At 42.9% G+C, this 22,695-nt stretch overlaps 1 protein-coding gene across 5 annotated transcripts in view; it reads left to right on the top strand.

Annotated features, from left to right (window-relative positions):
• The window catches only part of LOC137378924 (dipeptidyl peptidase 9-like), a 147,811-nt gene that overhangs the window by 17,477 nt on the left and 107,639 nt on the right, over positions 1-22,695 (top strand). For 2 of the 5 annotated variants that reach the window (XM_068049423.1, XM_068049427.1), the window contains exons 2-3: positions 10,621-10,735; positions 12,658-12,747. In XM_068049423.1, coding sequence (XP_067905524.1) covers positions 12,692-12,747 — 56 coding nt within the window. In that variant the 5' untranslated portion in view covers positions 10,621-10,735; positions 12,658-12,691. Of the gene's footprint in view, positions 1-10,620; positions 10,736-12,657; positions 12,748-13,496; positions 13,727-22,695 lie in introns of those variants that run through there. The other 3 variants (XM_068049426.1, XM_068049425.1, XM_068049424.1) reach the window with 3 other exon arrangements.

Below are 22,695 nucleotides of genomic sequence, written 5' to 3'. Positions count from 1 at the left end.
CAAAGTTCACGGGGCTCGTGATTTTAGGTCTGTTCTTTGTCATTTCAAAGTTTCATTTAGCTGGAAAAATAATTATCCGGTAGTATGAATTAAGTAATTGTAATAAGACCATACAGGGGAGGCATTTTTGTGCAAATTTAATCTGAATTAAAAGATAATTTGAATTAAGCAACTTTTATTTATCTAGGCAAAGGAACAATTAACCAATATGTCTAGCAAGAAGCAGAATCCTGAAATAAAAACAGGAAATCCTGACTCTGTCATAAACCTGAAAGGTTAGCCCTGTCTTGCTGTCTCCACAGATGCGGTCAGACCTGTTGAGTGTTTCCATATCTGATTAACAAGCTTTTTCACTTGTGACCAGGAAATACACAGCAAGTCAGCATCATGAGAAAGATAGGGGAATGTGAATGGAGCCTGTCATCAGATACTGTTCGCCCAGATGCAAACTGACTTGTGTGTTTCCTGTATTTTTTTTAATTGCCTATGGTTGCAAGGGTTAATAGTACTGGGACTGTTTGCAAGGTTGGAATGTAGTAAGGGTGAAAACTAAAATGCTGTAAACACCAGTGCTGCGATTGATGGCATCATTTAAGTATGACATTAAAGTGAAGGCATTTATGATATGCTTGGCATGTACACAGAGGTGTGCTGAAAAGCTGAGTCGATATCCTTTGGCGTCCCTGCTGCTGTCACTGCAGTGTTGCCTAGTGTTCAGCCGGCCATAACGGAACCCAGTTTTGAAACAATCTGTGTATCTTGTCCCATAAAATTGCTGTCTTATGGCTGGGAGTGGAAGAAGATGCAAAGTCTTCAAAAATAGTGGTGCTTTGTTAATGTATAGTATTACTTTGGCCTCATGATTTACTAACTTAATCATCCCCCATCTCTTGAAGGTTGATTTGCACTAAAATGTTCACTAACTGCACCCAGGGTGTAATAAGATCATGAGAAATAGGACTAAGCCACGCTGCCCATCCAGTCTGCCTTGCCATTTACTAGATGTCATGGCTGCACTACATTAACTCCACTTTCCTGCCCCATCCTCATATCCTTCAATTCCCTTAGTGCCCAAAAATCTTTCGTGAATATGCTTAGCATGTGCATCCACAGCCCTCTGGGTATTTTATTTTATTTTTATTTTATTTTATTTAGAGCTACAGCACTGAAAGAGGCCCTTCGGCCCACCGAGTCTGTGCCGACCAACAACCACCCACTTATACTAATCCTACATTAATCCCACATCCCCTCAATTCCCCTACCACCTACCTACACTAGGGCAACTTACAATGGCCAATTTACCTATCAACCTGCAAGTCTTTGGCTGTGGGAGGAAACCGGAGCACCCGGCAGAAACCCACGCGGTCACGGAGAACTTGCAAACTCCGCACAGTTAGTACCCAGAATCGAACCCGGGTCGCTGGAGCTGTGAGGCTGCAGTGCTAACTGTGCCACTGCGCCACTGTGCTGCCCTATAGAGAATTTCAAAGATTCACAACCCTTCTGAGTTTAGACATTTCTGCTCCCTCAGTCCTAAATGGCTGACCTCATATCCTGAAACTATGACCCCTGGTTCTGGACTCTCCAGTTAGGGGAAATAACCCATTTGCATCCACCCTGCCAAGCCCTCTAAGAATTGTATACTTTTATGGGATGTGAGCATTGCTGGCAAGTCCAGCATTTGTTGCCAGTCCCTAATTACCCTTCAGAAGGTGGTGGTGGTGAGCCGCCGCCTTGAACCGCTGCAGTGCTGTTAGGAGGAAGTTGCAGGATTTTGACCGAGTGATAGTGAAGGAATGGCAGGCGATACAGTTCAAAGTCAAGGCGGTATGTGACTTGCAGGGGAATTTGCAGGTGGTGGTGTTCCCACATGTCTGCTGCCCTTGTTCTTCTAGCTGGTAGAGGTTGCAGGTTTGGAAGGTGCTGTCAAAGGAGTCTTGGTGAGTTACTGCAGTGCATCTTGTGGATGGTACACACTGTTGTTACGGTGTGCCAGTGGTGATGGGACTGAATGTTAAAGATGGTGGGTTGGGGTGGTGGGGGGGGTGTTGATCAAGTGGGCTGCTTTGTCCTGATGGTGTCAAACTTCTTGAGTGTTGTTGGAGCTGCACTCATCCAGGCCAGTGGAGAATATTCCATCACACCCCTGACTTGTGCCTTGTACCTTGTAGATGGTGGACAGGTTTTGGGGAGTTAGGAGGTAAGTTACTCACTGCAGAATTCTGAGCCTCTGACTTTAAAAAAAAAAAAAATTCTTTCATGGGATGTGGGTGTCGCTGGCAAGGCTAGCATTTTTGCCCCATCCCTAATTACCCTTGACAACTGAGCTTGCTAGCCCATTTGAGAGGGCAGTTAAGAGTCAGCCACATTGCTATTGGTCTGCACTCGGTCAAATGCTGCCTTGATGTCAAGAGCAGTCACTCACCTCACCTCTGGAGTTGAGCTCTTTTGTCCATGTTTGTACTGATGTCTGGAGCCAAGTGGTCTTAGCAGAACCCAAATGAAACATTGGTGAGCTGGCTATTGCTATGTAAATGCCGCTTGATAGCACTGTCGACAGCACCTTCCATCATTTTGCTCATCGAGAGTAGACTGATGGGTGGTAATTGGTCTGATTGGATTTGTCCTGCTTCTTGTGTACAGGACATCCTGGACAATTTTCCACATTGTCGTCTAGATGCGAGTGTTGTAGCTGTACTGGAACAGCTTGGCTGGAGCACAAGTCTTCAGTACTACTGCTGAGATGTTGTCAGGGCCCATAGCCTTTGCAGTATCCAGTGTCTTCAGATGTTTCTTGCTGTCATAGTGGAATGAATCAAATTGGCTGAAAACTGGCAACTGTGGTGCGGAGGACTTCAGGAGGAGGCCAAGATGGATCATCCACTTGGCACTTTTGATTAAAGGTGGTTGCAAATGCTGCAGCCTTGTCTTTTGCACTGGCATGCTGGGCTCCCCCCTCATTGAGAATGGGGATGTTTGTGGAGCGTCCTCCTCCAGTTGGTTGTTTAATTGATCGCCATTCATGACCGGATGTTGCAGGACTGTAGAGCTTTGAACTGATCCATTGGTTGTGGGATCGTTTGGCGCTCTATTGCATGCTGTTTCTACTGTTTAGCATGCCTGCAAGCCTATGTTATAGTTTCACCATGTTGGCACCTCATTTTTAGGTATGCCTGGTGCTGCTCCTGGCATGTGCCCCTGCACTCCTCATTGAATCAGTGTTGATCCCCTGGCTTAATGGAAATGGTAGAGTAAGGGAAATGTGAGGTCATGAGGTTACAAATTGTTGAATACAATTCTGCTGCTCATGGATGCCCAGTTTTGAGTTGCTAGATCTATTCTAAATCTACCCCCTTTAGCCCAGTGGTGGTGCCACACAACATGATGGATGATATTCTCAGTGCGATGTAGGGACTTTACTCCAAGGACTGTTGCGGTCACTCCTACCAATATTGCCACGGACAGATGCATCTGTGGCGGGTAATTTGGTGAGGCTAAGGCCAAGCATGTTTTCCCATCTTTTTGGTTCCCTAACCACCTGCCGCAGACCCAGTCTGGCAGCTCTGTCCTTCAGGACTTGGCCAGCTCAGTCAGTAATGGTGCTACTGAGCCACTCTTGGGTATTGAAGTCCCCCACCCAGAGTGCATTCTGTGCACTTGCTACCCTCAGTGGTTCTTCCAAGTGGTGGTCCACATGAGTATTGATTCATCAGCTGAGAGAGGGCAGTAGGTGGTAATCAGCAGGAGGTTTCCTTGCTCATGTTTAACCTGATGCCATGAGGTTTCATGAGGTCTGGAGTCAATGTTGAGGACTCCCAGGGCATCTTCCTCCTAACTACACCACTGTGCTGCCACCTGTGGTGGGTCTGTCCTGCAGGTGATGGAGGAGTCTGGGCCATTGACTGAGGTATGATTCGATGTGTGTGACTATGTCAGTCTGTTGCTTGACTAGTCTGTGGGACAGCTCTCCCAATTTTGGCACAAGTCCCCAGATGTTAGTAAGGAGGGTTGACTCGGCAGGGTGTGCAGTTGTTGTTTTGAGTGCCCAAGTCGATGCCTGGTGGTCCATCCAGTTTTATTCTTTGTCACCTTTCCTGTCGCTGTTTGTTACAACTGAGTGGCTGGCTGAGTTAAGTCAGCCACATTGCTGTGGGCCTGGAGTCAGACTGGGTAGGCAGCAGATTTCCTTCCCTAAAGGACATTAGTGAACCAGATGGGTTTTTACAATAACCTGGCAGTTTCATGGTCACCTTTACTGAGGCTAGCTTTTAATTCCAGATTTATTAATTTAATTTAATTTAAGTTCCACCAGTTGCCAGGTGGGATTTGAACCCTTGTCCCCCAGAGCATTAGTTGGGACCTTTGGATTACGAGTCCAGTAGCATTACCATAATGCCACCATCCCCCATGAGATAACTCCTGATTTGTTCTAAACTCCAGAGAGTAACCCATTCTACTCGATCCTCATATGACAGCCCTCTCATCCCAGGAAACAATCTAGTGAACCTTTGTTACACCCCCTCTAAGGCAGGTATATCTTTTCTTGGGTAAGGAGACCAAAACTGTACATAATGCTCCAGGTGTAGTCTCGCCAAGGCCCCGTATAATTGCAGCAAGACTGTATTACGCTTGCACTCCAACACTCTTGCAATAAAGACCATCATGCTATTTGATTTCCTAATTACTTATTGCATTTGCAAGTTAACTTTCTGTGATTCATGTACAAGGACATCCAAATCCCTCTGCATACCAGCATTTACGGAAATAGTTGAGGCCCAAGCACTGATTCTTGTGGCACTCCACTAGTTACACACTGCCACCCCAAACGTGACCCATTTATTCCTGCTCAGTGGGTTGGATGTGAAGGGGCAGTGGAGGAATATGCTTATCAGTATATCTTTTTTTTTTCTGTGGGTTCGGTTACAAATTTCCATAACAAAAGTTGGGGAGACTCTGGTTTGCTACTGGTGATGAACACTGGTTTGAACAATAAGTTTGCTGCTGTACAAATTTACTGAAGTAACTGAGCTATTTGGTGTATCAAATTGCAGAACACCAGGATTTATGCTGAAACCTGCATTTTCCAAAATAAGTAGTTCCTTCCAAGTTCGGTTATGACTACTTTTAATTGTCTTTGCATTTCAAATGGAAATTGTGCAGAATTTCATTTTAAACACCTTCTCTGGATTATTACCTGAGCCACATGCCAATTGGCAGAGGGCACATGAGATTAGTGAAATGAATACGTGGCTAAAAAACTGGTGTGGGACAAGTGGGTTTCGGTTCGTGAGGTGCTAGCACCAGTACTGGAGAAAGTGGGGGCTTTACCGTTGGGACGGTCTACACCTGTACAGTGCTGGGACCAGTGTTCCAGCAAACCGTTTAACTAGGGAAGTAGAGAAGCCTTTAAGCTAAGCAAGGGGGGAGAGGTGAGGGATCAAGCCGGGTAGATGTAACAAACCAAGGGTTAGAGTCAAGGCAGGAGAGCAGCATAGTAATATGGGAAATGAAGGTCAGAGAATGGCAGGCAGAGACAGAGAAAAAAACCTAAGAACACACCAACAGTTGAGGCTAGTTGTTACAAAGATAACAAAGACGAAACTAAAGGCTCTATATCTGAATGCACGTAGCATTCATAACAAAGTAACTGGTCGCGCACATTGGAGTAAATAAATATGATCTGATAGCCATTACGGAGACATGGCTGCAGGATGACCAGGATTGGGTCCTGAATATTGAGGGGTATATGACGTTCAAGAAGAATAGGAAGCTACGTAAAGATGGAGGGGTAGCAATGTTAATCAAGGATGGCATTGGTGCAATAGTTTGAGATGACTTAGGAGATCAGGATGTAGAATTGGTTTGGGTGGAGATGAGGAATAGGAGGGGAAAGAAGTCACTAGTGGGAGTGGTCTCCAGGCCCGCGAACAGTAACCACAATGTAGGACAAAGTATCCAAGAAGAAATATTGGGTGCTTGTGATAAAAGGACAGCAATAATCATGGGTGATTTTAATCTACATATAAACTGGAAAAATCAGATTGGCAATAGTAGCCTGGATGAGGGGTTCATAATGCTTTTGAGATAGTTTTAGAGCAGCACGTTCTGGAACTAACCAGAGAGCAGGTTATATTAGACTTGGTTTTGTATAATGTGACAGCATTAGTTAATGACCTCAGAGTAAAGGCACCTCTAGGTAGCAGTGATCACAATATGATTGAATTTTCCATCCAGTGTGAAAGAGAGAAGCGTGAGTCTAAGACTAGTATTTTAAACTTGAATAAGGGCAACTATGTGGGCATGAAAGCTGAGCAACTGAAGTGAACGGGGTGTTACTAGGTTAGGAGATAGATCAATAACGAAGCAGTGGCAGATATTTAAAGGGATATTTCAGAATACTTAGGATAAGTATATTCCTATTATAAAAATCTCTGAGAGGAGGACTCAACTTCTTTAACCACGGATGGTAAGAAAAGCATCAAACTTGAGGAAAGAGCATATAGCTGCGCAAAGATGAGTGGCAGGTCAGATGCTTGGTCAGAATATCAGGCACAGCAGAGAATGACTAAAAGGTTCATCAGGAGAAAGAAATTAGAGTATGAGAGGAAGCTAGCTAGAAATGTAAAAACAGAAGAGTAAGTAAAGCGAGTGTTGGTCTTCTAGACAGTGAGAATGGGGAGTTAATAGATAATAAGGAAATGGCGGATAAAATGAACAAATATCATCTTTCTTCACTGTAGAGTATACAAAAAACATTCTGGCGATAGCTGAAAATCAGGAGGCGGAAGGAAGAGAGGAACTTGGTGAAATTACAATCACCAGGGAAGCGGTACTGACCAAACTGATGGACCTGCGGGCTGACAAGTTCCCGGGTCCAGATGGGCTTCATCCTAGGGTCTTAAAAGAGGTGGCTAATGAGGTAGTAGATGTGTTGGTGTTAATTTTTCAAAATTCACTAGATTCTGGAAAGGTTCCATCAGACTGGAAAGTAGCAAATATAACCCCTCTATTCAAGAAGTGGGTGGGCAGGGAGGCAGAAAACTGGTAACTATAGGCCAGTTAGCTTGACGTCTGTCGTGGGGAAGGTGTTAGAATTGATCATTAAGGAGGCTATAGCTGGGCACTTAGAGAAACTCAAGGTAATCGAGAATAGTCAGCATGGTTTTGTGACAGGGAAATTATGTTTAACCGATTTATTGGAGTTCTTTGAAGGAGTAACATGCAGCGTGAATAAAGGGGAGCCCATTGACGTACTGTACTTGGATTTCCAGAAGGCATTTGACAAAGTGCCAATAAAAGGTTTTGTGCAAAGTAGGAGCTCATAATGTAGGGGGTAGCATATTAGCATGGATAGAAGATTGGCTGGCAGAAAAGAGTATGCATAAATGGGTCCTTTTCTGATTGGCAGGATGTGACGAGCGGAGTCCCACAGGGGTCTGTGCTGGGGCCTCAACTTTTTACAATTTATATCAATGACTTAGATGAAGGGCGCGATGGCATAGTAGCTAAATTTACAGATGACACAAAGATAGGTTGGAAAGTATGTTGTGAAGAGGACATGAGGTTGCAGACTGATATAGATAGGATGAGTGAGTGGGCAAAAATCTGGCAGATGGAGTATAATGTGGGAAAATGTGAAGTTGTTCACTTTGGCAGGAAGAATAAAAAAGCAGAATATTACTTAAGCGGAGAACAGCTACAGAATTCTGAGGTGTAGAGGGATGTAGGTGTTCTAGTGCCTGAGTCTCAAGGTTCGTATGCAGGTGCAGCAAGTAATAAAGAAGGCTAATGGAATGCTATCCTTTATTACGAGAGGAGTTGAAAACAAAAGTAAGGACGTGATGCTTCAGTCATACAGGGCATTGGTGAGACCTCATTTCGAATATTGTGTGCAGTTTTGGTCTCATTTAAGGAAGGATATAAATGCGTTGGAGGCGGTTCAGAAGAGTTTACTCGTTCTGATGAAGGGTCACTGACCTGAAATGTCAGCTCTGCTTCTCTCTCCACAGAGACTGCCAGACCTGAGTATTTCCAGCATTTCTTGTTTTTATTTCCGATTTCCAGCATCTGCAATATTTTGCTTTTAATTTACTAGATTGAGGAAAAGTTGGACAGACTGGGCTTTTTTTCACTGGAGTTTAGAAGAGTGAGGGGAGACTTGATTGAAGTATATAAGATCCTGAATAGGCTTGACAAGGTGGATGTGGAAAGGATGTTTCCTCTTGTGGGTGAGTCCAGAACTAGGGGGGCACTGTTTTAAAATTTTAGGACAGAGATGAGGAAAAATTTCTTAGTGTTTTGTGACTTTGAAACTCTCTGCCTCAGAGGTGGTGGAGGCGGGGTCATTGAATGCATTTGAGGCAGAGGTAGATAGATTCTTGTTAGACAAAGGAATCAAAGTTTATCTGGGGTAGATGGGAATGTGGAATTCGAGACACAAACAGATCAGCCATGATCTTATTGAATGGCGGAGCAGGCTCACGGGGCCTTTAGGCAATTGCATGCTAACCTTTCATGGATGACATTTGAGAATGACCCTTGCAGCTTAGACTCATTGTGGTCAAATGGCCTCACTGTTCGATTGAGTGTTGCTGCTGCTACATCATCTTGATCTCAAAAGTATTTATTGATTCGGAGAATAAATGTGCCAATTTTTATATTTTTGTTTAACATCAGTGAAGGCCAAGCAGAAGATCTGCAATGTTGCTGCTCGATTGGTATTCAGTGGTCTTCGAGCCCACATGTATAGCTGCTTGGAATAGCATTCCTTTGCTTCTATCCTGTCTTGCTATATGAACAATTCTGACTTCCATTTCCCCAGGAATTCCTTGGTTTGTCTGATATAAATTTTGCAAATTCCTCCTCACTGAAATAATTTTATATTTCCCCTAAATGGAGGCTTCCTATAGCGGGTTTCTTGGCAACAGGAACATTTAGTTTCTTCTAAGCTGTTGCTTGTGCAAGGTAGAGATTTTAAAAAATTGCAAATGCTTGAAATCTCAAATAGAAAGTGCTGGCAGCACACTTTAGGTTTCATTAATTTCTACCCATCCCCTCCCAATTTTTTTTCTTCCGAAGGAACTGTTTCACAGTTGCTGCAGTTCCACAGGTCCCAGCTGACCTGGGACAGTGATCCTGTATGACTTTATGCCGCTCTGCTGCCCACTTCCCTGGGATGACTGCTAACACAGCTCAGATCATGCTTTGAATCTGGGACCTTCCTGATCTGTATGAGAGTTCTTTTTATTATTCATTCTCCAAATATGTGCTGGCAAGGCTGGCATTTGTTGCCTATCCCTAGTTACCGTGAGAAGGCAGTTTGATACAACAGTGGCTTCAGAGGGCAGTTAAGAGTCAACCACGTTAGTGTGGGGACTTAAATCATGTATAAGCCAGGCGTCGTAAGGTCCCTTTCCTGAAAGGATGTCAAGAGAACTGGTTGGATTTTTCACAAATCCCGTGCTTCCTGGTCACTTTTATTAATACCAGCTTTTTGTTTCCAATTTTTTTGTTTAAAACAATTCAAATTCTTGAACAGCCACCATGGAATTTGTACTCGTGTACTCTGGGAATCAGAACCACTAACATAACCACTACTTTACCGTAGCACCAGTTTAGCCTTTACCCAGCTTCTTTAGTTCTACCTGGAGATTCTGGAGGGGAGAGAGAAGTAAATTAATTATGAAAATAAAGGTGTATGTTTCAGTAGTGGGTATGAAGCACATGTTCTTTCCCTGATTCCTTTTGTCTGTGTAGGCAAAATATTAACCATTCACCAAGTCAAACATCTGTTCAATTCCCTGATTGCTGAGCAGATTTGCACAGAGTAATGGAATAGTCACTAATAGAGACAAAAGAAGGAATTGGTGACCATCCTAGAGGAAGCATGTTTCCTGTTGTTTCTTGGTGTGTTTAGCAACATCCTTTAGGTGTCAGCCGGGGCGCAGTTGGTAGCGCATTCGCCTCTGAATCACAAGGTTCTGGGTTCAAGTCCCACTCCAGGGTGTGAGCGCAAAATCAAGATTGACACTCCAGTCCAGTTCTGAGGGAGTGCTGCGCTATCCGAGGTGCCATCTTTCAGATGGGACGTTAAACTGAGGCCCCATCTGCCTGCTCGGGTGGATGTAAAAGATCCTATTTCGAAGAGCAGGCAAGTTATCCCCAATATTTATCCCTCAATCGACATCACAAAAACAGATTCTGATAATTATCACATTGCCGTTTGTGCATGTTTGCTGTGTGTGAATTTACTGTTGCGTTTCCTGCATTATAACAGTAACTACACTTCAAAAGTACTTAATTGGCTGTAAAGCGCTTTGAAATGTCTGGTGGTTGTGAACGGGGCTATTACAAATGCAAGTCTTTGTTTGCTGACGTTTAAAATTACTGCAGGCTATTCAGGAGTTCCTAAAGACAGCACATTCTTCCTGAATGAATGCCTATTAGGACTGTTGACTAAAGTGCAGCTTCTCTGCATTGCTGCCTCCTTTCAGCGAAAGTAATAGTGAACTGAGTGACCTGGGTCCCACTACCATCTTCCATAGCCAGCACCTATTTACTGTAAGCAGGGTATGTACAGTTTTTTTTTAGGGAAAACTCTGTTATCTCTCTCTGTTGCAGATTCTGTCCGAGAAGCCTAATTATACCATGGGCTGTGCTGTCCAGTTGCTTTTGACTATGGCGTAGAAGACATTGTCTCAGCTCTGAATCATTTCATGCTTGAAAGTAGTCGCTGGTAAGTCCTGTGTTTTTCTTTACTGTTAACATGTTTGCTATTTCCAGCCCTTGGATGAAGTAGGTACCTTTTGTGGATTCCAAAAGCATGATCTGTGGCCAGGGGCATCATTGAATGACCAGTCACCATGTGTGTGGAATAAAGTTTTTAATTCTTGTAACATCTCAACTAGAATTTGTCATTGGAGATATTTTTTCCGGGCCCACTGGAAATTGAGAAATCAGTTTCAAGCAATTATAGGGTGGCGGTCCATGCAGCTGTAACCATAGTAATTGCTGCCTAATTATTTCAGGGCTCCCTGAAGTCCTTGAAAGTCAATGCTTTTTGTGAAGTACTGCAGGGTGCCCAATTTGTGATTCCCTAGCCCAGCCAACTTGTTAGTTAAGCTTATGAGTCTGAGGTTAAAGGGCTTCTCTAAGCACTATTCTTAAAAGGTGGATAAAACAAGATTTGCAAGGATCAGGAGCTTGAGCTATACACAAATTAATAGTAATACGGATTCAAATTTTATATGTGGCACAGTGCCATTATGGTGCACCCATATGATCCACAAAGATTGAAACTTGGACACCCTTGTAGTGCTGAGGAGAAGGACTTGCATTTATAAGGTTTGATCACATCCCAAAGTGCTTTACATTGTGCAAGTATAATGGTTAAACATGGTAGCTGTTTTGTGCAGAGAAAGTTCCTACAAACAACAATAAAATAAATGACCAACTAATCTGTTTTTGGGAGTTGAGAGGAATATTGACTAAACACTGGGATAATTCTCTGTTCTTCCAAATGTGCCTGGGACCTAGCAAGGCCCCTATTTAACTTCTCATCTGGGGAAAAAAAAAAGCACTATGCTTGCCAGAGGGTGCTAAGTCAGTGAGGGAATTGAGATGCAGTTATCCTCAATGTTCCTGACTTAGGGATACTCAAAAATGGATGCGCATTAAGGGAAGTCTTAAAGTCTGTGAACACAGTATGCTTTGCAGAGGCTTATGAAGGTGGAGAAGTAGAAAGGGTTGGGGTAGAGTTTGAGTGTGGGTTTAAAATGTGCTCCAGAAGCTGCACAGCTGATGGAGTAGAATAAGTGATGTAAAGGAGACCAGAGGGCATGACCTGGATGTAGGGCTGGAGGAAGTGGGAATGGTGTATGAAGGAGCAAGACCATAGAGGGATTCAATGTTAGTATAGGTTGGCGAGCAGCAGAATTTTGCTTGATTTGATGTAGGCTTGGAGCTCAGGAGGCTAGTGAGGTGAACATTGCAGACATCAAACTGATAGATGATGAAAGCGTGGATGAGGATCTGAATGGTGACATTTACAAGAAAGAGGGAATTAGCATTTAAATATAATTTATCCTAAGACATCCCAAAATGCATATTTAAAAACAAAACTCAATTTGGTCATTTAGTTCCAGGCAAAGTTGACCGCCATTATTGCACAGCAAGTCCCAAAAACATGAGATGAATGACCAGATAAGTTGTTTTTGTTTGTGGTGATGATTTAAGGGAGAACTCCTGCATAGTGCCATTGGGTCTTGTACATTTATATGTATGAGCAAAGGAGGTCTGCTTTATCATCTCATGCAAAGGATGTCATCGCTGACAATAGAGTACTCCCTTGTGCACTGAAATGACAACCAGTTTATATTCAAGTCCTGGCGTAGTTTTTGAAGTTGAAACCTTCTCACCCAGTGGTCAGTGCTGCCAGCTGAACGTCCTATTCATTGCCAAGACTGCCAAAATAGGTAATTTAAATTAATTTTTGTTAACAATAGATTATGGGGCTTGACTCTTTCAAAATCACAGAACACGAAGGCTGAGTGCCATGAGAAGGTTGGAAGCCTGAACTAAGATATAAGTGATGAGAGCTGAATAGGACTGTTTGATCTTGTCAATATTGAGGTATTGAAGTGCTGCTATTTTTTTTAGATTACTGACTTGGTGGAGGCTTGTTAGCCTGTTAATGCATAGAGTAAAGAAAGTTAAACTTGAAGACGATACCACAGAAAGTTGGAAAAGGTAAGTGATTTCAAAGGTTGCCCTACCCCTATATGCTTAAATATCAATCTCTTGCCTTTTGAAGTTGAAAGAATTTTACCAGAATTGCAGTATTTTTTGAGGCGTTAGACTGTACTGCAGTTCCTGTCTGAGTTTGTCTGTACTAGATTTCTGATAGCCAGTGGCTTATTGCCTATATATTATAAAGGAAATTGCTTTCTAGTCTGTAAAGCATACTGTGTTTAGAGCTGTCTCATACTGTTAGCACTGCAGAAGCACTCTAATCAGTGCTTTCACCTGCTGACTTGGGGTAAGGTTTTGTATAATGGATGCCTGATTGTGGTGATGTAATCTGATCTGTAGGATTGGGTGATGAGAAACCGCAACAGCAAAACTGAAGGGGTTTATAACCATCTGAACCCTAAAAGATTGAAATCAATCCCATGCATCCTTCAAACAAAAAAAATTAGTGGGGCATCAGTTTTTGTTGTGGGAGTCATGAACTTTGTAAACCAGACATTCTGCATAATTGATGCATCATGGCCATACTATGAGGTTTTGGATTTAAGGTAATGCTTGGGACTTTGGTAAACCACATTGATTGCTGAATTTTTTTCCAGTATATGTTGCAATACGTTTAATGCATTTGTTTCTTTCTGTGCAAGAATAGTCACTGCCATGGCAAATGAAGGCAACATTTTCATTTTTTTTAGCAAAAGTACATGGAGAGTGTAGTAATTTAAGAACCCAGTTCTTGCATTCTCTTCCAGAGCGGAGCAGTAAAGCAAGATGTTGCATGTTACGTGCATGTGGTGATTGCATACGTGGATCCGATTGGCATGGCCTGATAAGCGAGGGCAAAAGTTCGGAGGGTTGGAGCTGGCTAGCCATGTGTCCGAAAAAGATAGGCAGACCCTTCAGCAGCAACGTCAGAAATTAGGCTATCACATGTATTCAGGAATCGCAGGCAAAGGTGCACCAGGTGCGCAATGATCATATAGTTAAGTGCCATAATTTTAAATTTCTGAAAATAGTCAATACTGTTGTGTAAACAATGGTTTCTTTGCAGCTTACATTGTTTAATCCTTTTACCGAACTATAGAGTAAGACTTGCATGCATAAGCCTTTATCTCTTTAGTGAAGCAAATATATGCAGAGTGATAAATCTGAGGTACACCCCAGCAGTATTTTGTATTATCTTTGGGGAACCTGATGCATTGCAGGGTGCACTAGTGTGCTTTAACTTCTGAAGTGATTGGGCATGGATTATTCTTCCTATAACTATCTGGTTATTTTTTGGGTGGTGGGGACAGGTGGAAAGTAGACGTAGAGGAGTCTGGAGGGCAGGGAAAATAAAAGCCCAACTATTGAGACTCCTGGGACCAAATTCTTTCACTAGGCTATTCCACCTTTGGCAGAGTCATGGGCACAGGTCCATCACTAGGATATCAGTGAAGTGAAATGGCTAGTGTGTGGAAAAGTTTGTTATCTCTACTTGAATTGTGAAAAGCTGTGCCATTACAGATCTTTGCTCAAACCTGGATTGATTTCTGCGGGGCCCATTTTGTATAATATCGGGGTGAACTGCTGGTGGTCACAGATCTGTCACTGGGTGGGACAAATTTGAAGTGTTGAACTAAGTGTCAGTGTTCTGGCACAATAGTTAAATGTATTGGGTTTAAATGAGAGCTGTTTTCCTTTCTTATGGAATACTGGGTACGGAATGGTAAAGAAGCCAGGTGGAAACATTGGATATTCAAGCTGAGTTGATGGGGCATGTACAGGTTAATATCTTAAATAAATTCCTTCATTCAAAATGTGTTTTTAAAATGCATTTCTTCATTTCCCCCCCCCCCCCCCCCACTTATTTCCCAAAATTTAGTCAAAGTTTCTTGGAATAATTATTATTCCATGGCTGTTGAGAGGATTTTTTTTCTTCAAACAAGCGGCCTATGAGGTCTGATTTTGATAATTGGAAAAAGCCGTGTAACTACCTGTGAAGGATATAACTCTTCCATTTTTTTTTTAAAGTCTGTAACAAGCTATTTAGTGTTCGGGTCACCAATACATGGGGAGCCTCTCTTTTGGGCAGTCCTATTACGACAGAATAATAAAATAGTGTGGATGCAGTAAAACTGAAATAGAAACAAAAACTCCTGGAAAAACTTGGCAAGTCGTGCCATCTCTGTGGGGAGAGAAACAGAGTTAATGTCAGATCGATGACCTTTCATCAGATCTGGAAGATGCGCAGGTTGATATGTAGGCAGTATTTGACTGTGTGTGGCATCAAGAAGCCCTAGCAAAACTGGAGTCAATGGGATTCGGGGAAAACTCTCCGCTTGTTGGAGTCATACCTAGCACTAAGGAAGGTGGTTGTCTTTGTTGGAGGTCAATCATCTCAGTCCCAGGACATCACTGCAGCAGTTTCTTAGGGTAGAATCTGAGACCCAACCATCTTCAGCTGCTTCATCAATGACCTTCCCTCCATCATTCGGTGAGAAGTGGGGATGTTAGCTGATGATTGCACAATGCTCAGCATCATTCGCAACTCCACAGATTCTGAAGCAGCCCATGTCCAGATGCAGCAAGACCTGGACAACATCCAGCTTGGCCTTATAAGTGGCAAGTAACATTCGCGCCATACAATGACCATCTCAAACCAGAGAGAATCCAACCATCTCCCCTTAATGTTTAATGGCATTGCCATCGCTGAATCCCCCATTATCAACATCCTGGGGGGTTACCATAGGCCACAAACTGAACTGGACCAGCAGCATGAATACTGTGGCTACAAGAATAGGTCGGGCTGGGAATTCTGCGAGTAACTCACCTCCTGACCTCCCGATGCCTGTCCACCATCTATGAGACACAAGTCAGGAGTGTGAAGGAGTACTCTCCACTTGCATAGATGGGTGCAGCTCCAACAACACTCAGGAAGCTCAACACCATTCAGTACAAAGCAGTCCACTTGATTGGCACCCCATCCACTACCTTCAACATTCACTCCCTTCACCAAAGTACAGTGGCAGCGGTGTGTGCCATCTACAAGATGCACCGCAGCAACTCACCAAGGTTCCTTTGGCAGCACCTTCCAAACCTGACACCTCTTCCACCTAGAAGGGCAAGGGCTACAGATGCATGGGAATGCAAGTTCCCCTCCAAGCCACACACCATCCTGATTTGGAACTATATTGCCATTGCTGGATCAAATATGGGTCAAAATCCTGGAACTCCCTTCCTAACAGCATTATAGACGCACCTACACCCCAAGGACTGCAGCGATTCAAGAAGGAAGCTCACCGCCACCTTCTCGAGGGCAAGGCAATAAATGCTGGTCTAGCCAACAGTGCCCACATCCCATGAGCGAATTAAAAAAAAACCTGATTAATTTCTTTGTAACAGAGAGGATTGTTGAAGTTGGTGCAGTAGATGTATGCATGAGCTTTTGATAGGCACTTGATAGGTACTGCATAACAGACAAATGACTAGAGGGAATTATACAGTGGGGTCCCCCCAGGGATCAGTACTCGAACCATTGTTTTTCTTAAATAAATGATGTGGACATGGGTATGGAATATATAATTTGGTGTTTACGGATGATAAAGCTTGGCAATGTCGTAATTATGAACAGGATAGTAGATTTAAAAAGGACCTAGACTGGTGAAATTGCAGACAAAGCAGATACATTTTAATACTGAAATCTGAAGTGAGACACTTTGGGAGAAACAACACAGAGACCGTATAATCTAAATGGTACTATTTTGAGTTGGTTCAAGAGCAGAGCAACCTGAAGGGGTATGCACATTCACAAATCTGTGAAGGTGGCAGGGAAAGTTGATAAGGCAGTTAAATAAGAGTATGGGGCACTTGGTTTTGTAAATAGGGACATTGAATGCAAAAACAAGGAAGTAATGCTAACCTTTTACAGATCACTAATTCGGCTTCACTTGAAGTATTGTATACAATTTTGGGCAGCACCACACTTTAGGAATGATGTCAAGCCCCTGGAGAGGGTGCAAAGGTGATTTACCATCATGATGCCAGGGATGAGGGACTTCAGTTGTGTGGATAAATTGGAGAATCTGGGGTTGTTCTTCTTGGAGCGTAGAAGGTTAAGAGGAGACCTGATATTTTTATTCATTCATGGGATGTAAACATCGCTGGTGAGACCAATGTTTGTTGCCCATTTCTAATTGCCCTTAAGCACTTGATCGTGAGCCGCCAACTTGAGCCGCTGCAATCAATGTGGTGTAGGTGCACCCACGCTGCTGTTGGGGAGGGAGTTCCAGGATTTTGGCCCAGTGACACTGAAGGAACAGCGATATAGGTCCAAGTCAGAATGGTGAGAGACTTGGAGAAATTGCAGGTGATGGTGTTTCCATGAATCTGCTAACCACCTCCTTCTAGGTGGTCGAAGTCGCAGGTTTGGAAGATGCTGCTGTTGGAGGCTTTGTGTGTTGGTGCAGTGCATCTTGTAGATGATACACACTGCTGCCGTTGTGCGCTGGTGGTGGATCGAGTGCTGATCATGTGGGCTGCTTTGTCTTGGATGATGTTGAGCTGCTTTTGTTAGAGCTGTACTCATCCAGGCAAGTGGAGAACATACCATGACACTCCTCACTTGTGCCTTGTAGATCGTGGACAGGGGACGGTAGCATAGTGACACTGTAGGTGTACCTATGTCACATGGTCTACAGTAATTCAAGGCCGCGGCTCATCACCACCACCTTAAAGGCAATTTGGGATGGGCAATAAATGGTGGCCTTGCCAGCGATGCTCATATCCCAAGAACAAATTACAAATTAGTTGCTGGATTTATAATCCAGAGGCCCAGATGAACACTCTGGAAATATTCTTGCAAAAATCCCACCACAGCTGGTGGAATTTAAATTCAATTAATTAAAATGTGGAATAAAATGCTAGTCTTGTTGATGATCACAAAACTACTGGATTGCCGTAAAAACCCATCTTGTTCATTTATGTCAATAATCATGGGTAATTTAATCTACATACAGATTGGACGAATTAGATTGGCAAAGGTAGCCTGGAAGATGAGTTTGTAGAGTGTATTTGGTACACTTTCTTAGAGCAGCACATTCTAGAGCCAACCAGACTATTCCGGGCTATTCTGGACCTGGTCATGTGCTATGAGACAGGGTTAATTAATGACCTCCTAGTAAAGGAGCTTCTAGGCAGCAGTGATCATAACATGATTGAATTTCGTATTCAGTTTGAGGGTGAGAAATGTGGGTCTAAGGCTAGTATTTTAAACTTGAAGGCAATTACAAGGGTATGAAGGTAAAGCTGGCTAAAGTGAACTGGAAAATTAGGTTAACAGGTTGGACAGGAGAGATGCAGTGGCAGACATCTAAGGAGATATTTCATAACACTCGGCAAAGTTATTTTCTAGTGAGAATGAAAGACTCTGAGAATGCACACCATCTGTTGCTAACTGAGAAAGTTAAGGAGAGTATCAAATTGAAAGAAACAGCGAAGATGAGTGGTAGGTCAAAAGATTGGACAGGATTTAAAAACCAGCAAAGATTGGCGAAATAAAAATGAGGGAGAAATTAGAGTACGAGAGAAAGCTAGATAGAAATATAAAAACAGATGGTAAGAGTTCTAAAAGTATTTAAAAAGGAAAAGTAAGTAAAATGAGCATAGGTCCTGTACAGTGAATCTGGGGAATTAATGGAAAATAAGGAAATGGTGGAAGTGTTGAGCAGATCTTGTGCCTGTCTTTACTGTAGAAAACACCAGTAATATCCCAGAAATACTTGTAAATCAAGAGGTGAAAGAGAGGGAGGAACAATTGCAATCACCAGGGAAAGGTTACTGAGAAAACTTAGAACTATAGACTGACAAGTCGATAGGACCTGATGGCATTCATCCTAGGGTCTTAACAGAAGTAGCTGCTGAGATAGTAGATGCATTGGTTGTAATTTTCCAAAATTCTCAACATTCTGGAACAGTCCCATCAGTTTGGAAAATAGTGAATGTAACTCCTCTATTCGAGAAAGGAGGGAGACAGAAAGCAGGAAACTACAAGCCAGTTAGCCTAACATCTGTCATAGGGAAAATGCTAGAATCTATTATTAAGGGGGTTGTAGCAGGGCACTTAGAAATTTTTAATGCAATCAGGCAGAGTCAGCATGTTTTTGTGAAAGAGAAATCGTGTTTGACTAATTTATTACAGTTCTTCAAGGAAGTAACAAGCAAGGTGGATAAAGGGGAATCTGTAGATGTGGTGTACTTGGATTTCCAAAAGATTTCCATTTGATAAGGTGTCATATCAAAGGTTACTACACTAAATAAGAGTTTGTGGTGTAGGGGGGAACATTTTAGCATGGATAGAGGATTGGTTAGCTAACAGGTAGCAGAGAGTAGGGATAAATGGGTCTTTTTTGGGTTGGCAAGCTGTAACTAGTGGCGTGCTGCTGGGATCAGTGCTGGGGCCTCAAGTATTTACAATCTATATCAATGTCATGGATGAAGGGACTGAATGTATGGTTGCTAAATTTGCTGATGACACAAAGGTAGGTAAGAGAGTAAATCGTGAAGAAGACATGCGTCTGCAAAGGGATATAGGTAGGTTAAGTGAGTGGGCAAAGATTTGGCAGATGGAGTATTAGATTAGATTAGAGATACAGCACTGAAACAGGCCCTTCGGCCCACCGAGTCTGTGCCGAACATCAACCACCCATTTATACTAATCCTACACTAATCTCATATTCCTACCAAACATCCCCACCTGTCCCTATATTTCCCTACCACCTACCTATACTAGTGACAATTTATAATGGCCAATTTACCTATCAACCTGCAAGTCTTTTGGCTTGTGGGAGGAAACCGGAGCACCCGGAGAAAACCCACGCAGACACAGGGAGAACTTGCAAACTCCACACAGGCAGTACCCGGAATCGAACCCGGGTCCCTGGAGCTGTGAGGCTGCGGTGCTTGCCACTGTGCCGCCCCTAATAATGATAATGTGGGAAAATATGAACTTCTCCACTTTGGCAGGAAGAGTAGAAAAGCAGTGTACTATTTAAATGGAGAGAGTTTGCAGAACTGTGGTACAAAGGGATCTAGGTGTCCTGGTACATGAATCACAAAAAGTTAGTATGCAGGTAGAGCAAGTGATTAGGAAGGCAAATGGAATGTTTATTGCAAGGGGAATGGAATATGAGGAAGTTTTGCTACAGTTGTGAGACCACATCTGGAGTACTGCATAAAGGTTTGGTCTCCTTATTTAAGAAAGGATTTAATTGCTTTCGCAGCAGTTCAAGAAGGTTCACTCAACTGATTCCTGGGATGAGGTGGTTACCTTCTGAGGAAAGGTTGGACAGGTTGGGCCTGTATCTGTTGGAGTTTAGAAGAATGAGAGGTGATCTTATTGAAACATATAAGAAGCTGAGGGGACTTTGACAAGGTGGTTGCTGAAAGGATGCTTCCCCTTATGGGAGAGATGAGAACTTGGGGACACAGTTTACAAATTATGGTGTCCTATTTAAGATGGAGATGAGAATTTTTTTCTCTGCAGATTGTTTGTGGAATTTTCTTCCCCAGAGAGCAGTGGAGACAGGATCATTGAATCGTTTTAAGGCTGAGTTAGATAGATTCTTGATTGACAAAGGAGTCAAAGGTTATAGCAGGTAGACTGGAAAGTAGAGTTGAGGCCGCAGTCAGATCAGCCATGACAGAGCAGGTTTGAGGGGCCGAATGCCCCCCTCCTAATTCGTATGTTTGTAAGTCCTTCAGGCGAGGAAATCTGCCGTCTTTACCTGGTCTGGCTGATGCATGACTCCAGACCCATAGCAGTTGCTGTCTGAAATATACCAGCAAACCACTCAGTTGTATTAAACTGCTGCAGAAAAGTCAAATAAGAATAAAACCAGACAGACCACCAGGAAGTGACAAAGGCATACCCTGTGTTAGTCATTTAGTTATTGCTGATGTTCTTTGCACCATTGTTGTAAGCAGGTGTGGCCAATATTTTGACTGACTTATATGTGAGGGTGCATTCGTATTTATAATGAGTGACTGGGATGTGGTTTCACCTCGCACTAAAGCTGCATGTACAGTGAAAATGAAACCCAAATCCAGTTTTGGGGCCTCAGCCAACATAACTCAAGAGCACTATGGTTCCACTTTCCTTTGGCGCTAATGCACAACAGTAAAAATAATCACTGCAATCAATTTGCACTCATTCTAATCACAAATCACTCCTAGCATTTCTAGGATATGATGGCTCTGACTGTGGGCATGAAACCTTTTCTTCTCGAGAAAGATTTCTGTTTTATGCAGTGTGGGGTCAGTATTCAATGTCAGTGGGTAAATACATTGTAGAGGGTGGTTCTGAGCTATGCAGAGAACATTTTGGGATTGATCCCTGGTATGTTGCGTTGGTTGAGCTCAGCAGCTTAGCCATTGATGTTCAACTATTGGCCTCAACACCCCAGGGCTAGGGAAGGGTGATGTCAATCCAGATTCTCACTCATGTTTGCTATCCAGTAGCTCTTGCTGAAAAGTGTGTGGACTGCAACAACAGTTTAGTCATCATACATTTGCCTTCTCCAAATTCTGTTTAAGTAAAATATAAAAACGGTTTATATTTAGCATACATTCCTGTCCACCACCGGAAAATTTGTGTTGTGCTTTAAAAATATACAAAGAAACAGGGAAGTAGGATATAAGGGGAGTGAGGGGAGATTTGGTAGAGGTGTACAAGATTGTGACAAGCTTAGGTAAGTTAGAGAAGGCGAAACTGTTTCCATTAACTGATGGTACACGGACTTGGGAACAGATTGAAGATTTTGGGCAAGAAATGCAGGGGGAACGTGAGGAAGAACTTTTTTTATACAGCGAGTGGTAATGACCTGGAACTCGCTGCCCACAAGGGTGCTGGAAGCAGAGACGATCGATGATTTCAAAAGAAAATTGGATGGGCACTTGAAGGATATAAACTTGCAGGGCTGTGGGGATCGGACGGGGGAGTGGCACTGACTGGATTGCGCTGCGGAGAGCCGGCATGGACTTGATGGGCTGAATGGCCTCCTACTATGCAGCAAGTGACTGACCGTGTTGGAGCTGGTATGTCTGCAGCTGCTCACTTGATCTCTATGACTCACCCAGTGTTCACTTAACTTCTTCAGTGAAGATATGTTGTCTTATGTATGGTATACTGTTTTTCTCCTTTTTAAAATAGTCCATCCTCTGCTACAATAGTAAGCAGTGCTACAGGAAACTTGTTGACATTTATTTATACTCTGAACTATTTTATATCTAGGAGGCATCCATCATACTCCTGATGGATGTGTCACACCTCATTATAGAAAATGAACCTGAAATTTACAAACCTGTGATTGCTCTCATAAATTTACAAGCTAATGACATGCCTTAGATTTTCACAGGGAGTATGTAAGTAGATTAGAATAAGCATTGTCCTTAACTGGGTTAGCTAGGTTAGCAACTAAAACATCATGACTAACTCCAGATCCCAGACTACCTGTGAGCAACAAATGGAAGATGAGCTTGTATTCACTATCCCGGCTCTGAACGAACATCTATTTGAGTGAGCTATCAGAGGGCTGCTGTGGTATCTATGAAAACATTAGAGCAGCAAAGGTTGACATCTTCAGAAATGGGGAGAGAATTGAGAAGAGAGAAAATATTCCAGATTTTGGGTGAGGACTGATAGCAATTGGCTGCAGGATTAGTGGGAAGCATGCAGTGGCTTCCATGTAATGTTTTTGTTTTGCAGTCAAAATGAAAATGCAAGTAATGAGCACATTCCCACATAGTTCTGTTCCTAACTATTCATATTGCTGCCTTTAATTGCAAAAGTTCCTTTTTTTTAAGCATTGAGGGTGGAGGTTCCCTTGGCTGTGAATATTAATTTATTTAAAATAGTGACTCTATAGGGAAGTGTGTGTGAAGAGTTCCTTTACTTAAAATCTTCCCGACAATCAT

This window comes from Heterodontus francisci, chromosome 17 (assembly GCF_036365525.1).
Source record: "Heterodontus francisci isolate sHetFra1 chromosome 17, sHetFra1.hap1, whole genome shotgun sequence".
NCBI classification, from domain to species: domain Eukaryota; kingdom Metazoa; phylum Chordata; class Chondrichthyes; order Heterodontiformes; family Heterodontidae; genus Heterodontus; species Heterodontus francisci.
The sequence above is the reverse complement of the archived record's forward strand: the minus strand, read 5'-3'. Positions and strand labels throughout refer to the sequence as shown.